This window comes from Frankliniella occidentalis, unplaced genomic scaffold, assembly GCF_000697945.3.
Source record: "Frankliniella occidentalis isolate FOCC.00 unplaced genomic scaffold, Focc_3.1 Scaffold384, whole genome shotgun sequence".
Lineage (NCBI taxonomy): Eukaryota > Metazoa > Arthropoda > Insecta > Thysanoptera > Thripidae > Frankliniella > Frankliniella occidentalis.
This window is the reverse complement of record NW_026267506.1, coordinates 115,899-120,083: the sequence shown is the minus strand read 5'-3', so window position 1 is coordinate 120,083 and position 4,185 is coordinate 115,899. Positions and strand designations below refer to the sequence as shown.

The 4,185-nt window shown below is 37.7% G+C and overlaps 1 protein-coding gene across 1 annotated transcript; it reads right to left on the bottom strand.

Annotated features, from left to right (window-relative positions):
- Positions 1 to 2,850: 2,850 nt before the first annotated feature.
- LOC127751220 (uncharacterized) lies at positions 2,851 to 3,333 on the bottom strand. The gene is made up of 2 exons (XM_052274376.1): positions 3,258 to 3,333; positions 2,851 to 3,174 (listed from the first exon to the last, which is right to left on the bottom strand). Exons 1-2 carry the CDS (start codon positions 3,329 to 3,331, stop codon positions 2,967 to 2,969), a joined length of 282 nt encoding a protein of 93 aa, XP_052130336.1. The 5' UTR covers positions 3,332 to 3,333; the 3' UTR covers positions 2,851 to 2,966.
- Between the last annotated feature and the right edge of the window lie 852 nt (positions 3,334 to 4,185).

The following is a 4,185-nucleotide window of genomic DNA, read 5'->3' as shown; positions in this document are numbered from 1 at the left end:
TATATAGGGAGAGAGAGGCGAGATCAGCATAAGGACCGAAGGTCCTGGCTAGTTATATATAGACTGTCTTTTGTTCTATTTAAATTATCTGCTCCTTTCTTATTACTCTAATAATACCGTGTCGAGGCCAACGGCGCTTTAAGCACTTTCGGCGTCGATCTGACTGACTATACACACTTTACTTCTGAGACGTTTTGTGATCAGTTACAGCCAATTACCTGTATTGTTATCCATTACAATGAATATCCGAGAGTTAAGTTCACTTCTTCAGCCGGTGACTGTTACAAGTTCATTTGGGTCAATTGAAACTGTGTCCGGGGGATCAGAAAATTTACCAGATGGCTCTTCCTTTGTCTTAATTACCACTAACACTGCACTTGCTGAGAACCAGCACCTATATTGCTTCTTTTAATGCATCATTTTTAGCCACTGGTTCCCAGCAGTGGTGGGTAAGTATGTCTGTTTGGAAATCAATGGTCCTCTTCTTCTTAATTATTTTAGTTTGCAGTCCAGTTATAATTGCAAAAAATATCTTTATGTTGCCCTCTCCCCACAGGTTCACACCATTTGCACGACAGATAATAATGTTGTAAGTTAGCATTCATGGTGAAGTTGCGGTTCTTGTGTGAAATCTGTTCAAAATAAAGTGTCTTTTTTGCTGTTTCATCAGATGTTGCGGTGGTGCTGGATTTTGTTTGAACATGAGTCCCATGATGGCTATATTGCCATGCTTTCTTTAGTGCGAGCCAAGTTAGGGACTTGGCAAATTAATTTTGTAATGTGCGATGAAGGTATGGCTGATGCATACAAAATCATTTTCGGTGTTCAAATTGTCCATTCTGTTCACCAAAATGTAATAGTAAGTCAATTTGCAGTATTCTTAAGTATTCTATTATTTTCTTCTTTCATTTTAACTCTTTGGAGTGTTGCGTGGTTCATAATGCCAGATTACTTCATTAAAAAAAAATATGAGTACTAAAAAACTTTTCTTACCAAAGGGTACACATTCCTCATTTTTAGGGGCATAATTTAGAAACTATATATCTACATGCCTCATATTTAAAGGCAAAGAATAAGAATATTTTAGATCATATCAAATAAATGAAGTTTCTTTTCACCCATGTACTATATTCAACAGTTTTCACAAGCATTTCTCTATTTTCATATATTTATCACAGCAAATTTTTACTTTACAGAAGATAACCAGACTGGCCGCCACACACATGGACTACTTCAGGAATCATCCAATGCAATGGAACTCATTTAAACGTGTTATACGGTTGTGCTTTGGACTGCAGTTTCTACCAAGAGCATTGATCCTCAAAGGATTGCTTGTTGTGAAACAAGAAGCTATGGACTGCAACAACCCTGTCTTTGATCGCCTGTGGCCCATTGAAGATTTGATTGCTGAACAATCTCTAAACATATCAGTTTCTGGTTGTCCACAGAAAACTAACTATATCAGGTGGTAAAGAGAACTTAAATTTATGTAGTGTGATATTAAATTTTAAAATTGTTAAATGTTTGTGACAGTCAAATTTCTCCGACAGGGAAACATAGTTAAAAGACATGAATCGGCTTTGCTCTAGAAACCAGCACAAAATTCAACATTTCATAAGTATGTACAAATTTGTACGTACATTTCATAAGTACGTACAAATTTATTCTCTTAGGAAAACGGTAAGAAGAATTCATTCTCTAGCAGGACACTTTGTCAATGAACACACGAAAACAATGTGGTATCTTCTAGTTTTGTAGTGATAATTATTGAAAGAAATCAAATCTTTCTTCATCAATACAAGTAGTATCAAGTATTCAATAGCGATTTGATTATTTAATGAAATAATATCAGAGATTTGACAAAGTCATTTCGCTATTTTTTGAAAGCCTAGTGCATAAATTTTTCTACCCCCTAAAGCATAGAATCTGATAATTTGAATTGATCTTGAACTTGCACCTTTTAGAGGTTTACATATACATTAATTTGGCCTTACAGGTAGTATTCTGTCTATGGCTGCAACCACCATTGAAGATGCTCACTTTCTGAGGCTTGGGCGCAGACCCCTAAATGCTAGACCATCAAGAATCTGCACACCCCTCAGTAAAAACACTCAAGTCCAGTCATTAACCAGAGGAATATTGACAGCAACTTTCCAAATCGAATTCCTCATCTTAAACTTCCTTCAGGAGATGTCCAAAATTGTTATCAACTCTTCAAGTGTAATTGAAGATAATATTTTTTTCCAGGGGTAGTTAGCTACCAATGTCAATATGAATTATATTTATGGAAAGTAAAGCTAACTAAAGAGTACAAATTATAGTGTTTTGAAAGATGATTCCAGGTGCTGACATATGCATACAAATAAAGGGAGTGGAGTTTGAAAAAAATACATTATTAAATAAGAAACCATTTAATACAAAGTAGAAGCATAGTATGATTTACTGTCATATGTAAAATGTTAAAACAAAATGATAGAGGTGATAAGAGACACTTAAATGTGTAATTACAAGTTATAGAGGTTAACCACCCTCTCTCCATCTAATCTGTTAGCTGCAAGACGAGTCAAAGCATCCTCTCTGGAGATGTTGAAGGACATCAGGACGCTTATCTTTTCCTCAATGACGGGGCTGCTTATCTGGCAGAGCAACAAATAATTAACAAAGTTTCTGTAATGCCTACCTCTTCTATATTGAATTTTTTCCATGCATGATTACTACAGCTAAGGTTCAGAATTAAGAATGACTTAAAAGAAAATTGAAAGAAACTTTTAGTATTATGATAGCGTTTACTAGACATTTAAAATGAGACTGGGAATGAGCTCAGGGAGTTTAATTTCATGCAATGAGAAGTTAAATATAGAGATCAATTAAATTTTCAAAACAGATTTCATCATTTAATAAAAGAGATCTAAAGGGCCATTGAGGGAAAAGTATGCATATTCTTAAAAATAATTACTTTAAAACAGCTATTTCACAGGGGGCAACATTAGGACTGAAAACAACATACAAAATGCAAAAGTATACGTGTACGCCACACAAGTAGACAGATACATTGTCTGGTCAACTAGCTTCATCATAGCAGCCGCGTCCATACTCAGAGGAGAGTCAGGGTTTGGAGCCCTTAGGAGGCCCTGCATGCCTTCCAAGAGCTCTAGTAGTGTCATACCTGGCTTCCTGTTGAAGTAAAAGCAGTGAGATTACAAAAATACAAAAAAGATACACTGGCAAGACAACTGCTTAGGTACCTATAGGCCTACCATTTCTCGTTCAATATATCCACACATATTTTGCCGTTTGTTGATATATTTGGGTGCCACACCTTAGTTACCATTCTAAACTGATAAAAACAAAGAAATAAAGTCATCAGTGAATAAGCAGCCAAGAAATTTCATTTATTTTGAAAGCAGAAGAGCATTGTGATAGATACCTTTGGAGGATCAATAGGAAAATTTGTTGGCATGTAGATGTTGATTAAGAATCGTCCCGTAGAGTAAGGAGTTTAACTGGGTCCATCGATTTCAGCATGGAACGACTTCAAAGTATCTCCATCAAGATGTATGATTCTCGCGAAATCAGGTGGCTGTTGACGGAGGAAAGATTTATCATGATAATAATATACAAGGCAGAAAGAAATAAAATGACACCTTTAGCTAGAACTACAGAGGACCTCTAAGTCACAAATCCAAAGAGAGTAAAAATATCAAAAATATACTGTTTTTAAATTTGCTTTGGTATCTTGCCTAGCATTGAGATTGTGCACTTTTACTTCCGAAACGGGTGAAGTAGGCCTAGAAAACATCAGGAACCACCCGAAGAACGGAAAGTCGCCCGAATCGTCCGGATCGAAATAGAAATCGCCCGGCGGGCGCATAATCGCCCGATCTGGCAACCCTGCCGCTGTGCACCGACGCCTGCCGGGCTGCCGCTGAGGAGGAGGGAGCTGGCAGTCAGGCGCACCCACTGGCGTGCCTGGCGAACGAAACCGGGAGGGGGAGGGGGGGAATTTCTACAAATTACCTTACGTAATGATGGCCCCAGCACGTGCGTCGGGGGCGAGGAGGACACGCGCACGGGTCGCGAAAGAGCAAAAGTGCACTGACATGTAAAGTGTGCAACTGGCACACACTTCAAAGTGTTCAACACTTTAAAGTGTCAGTTGCACATTTTATATATCAGTGCGGGGGG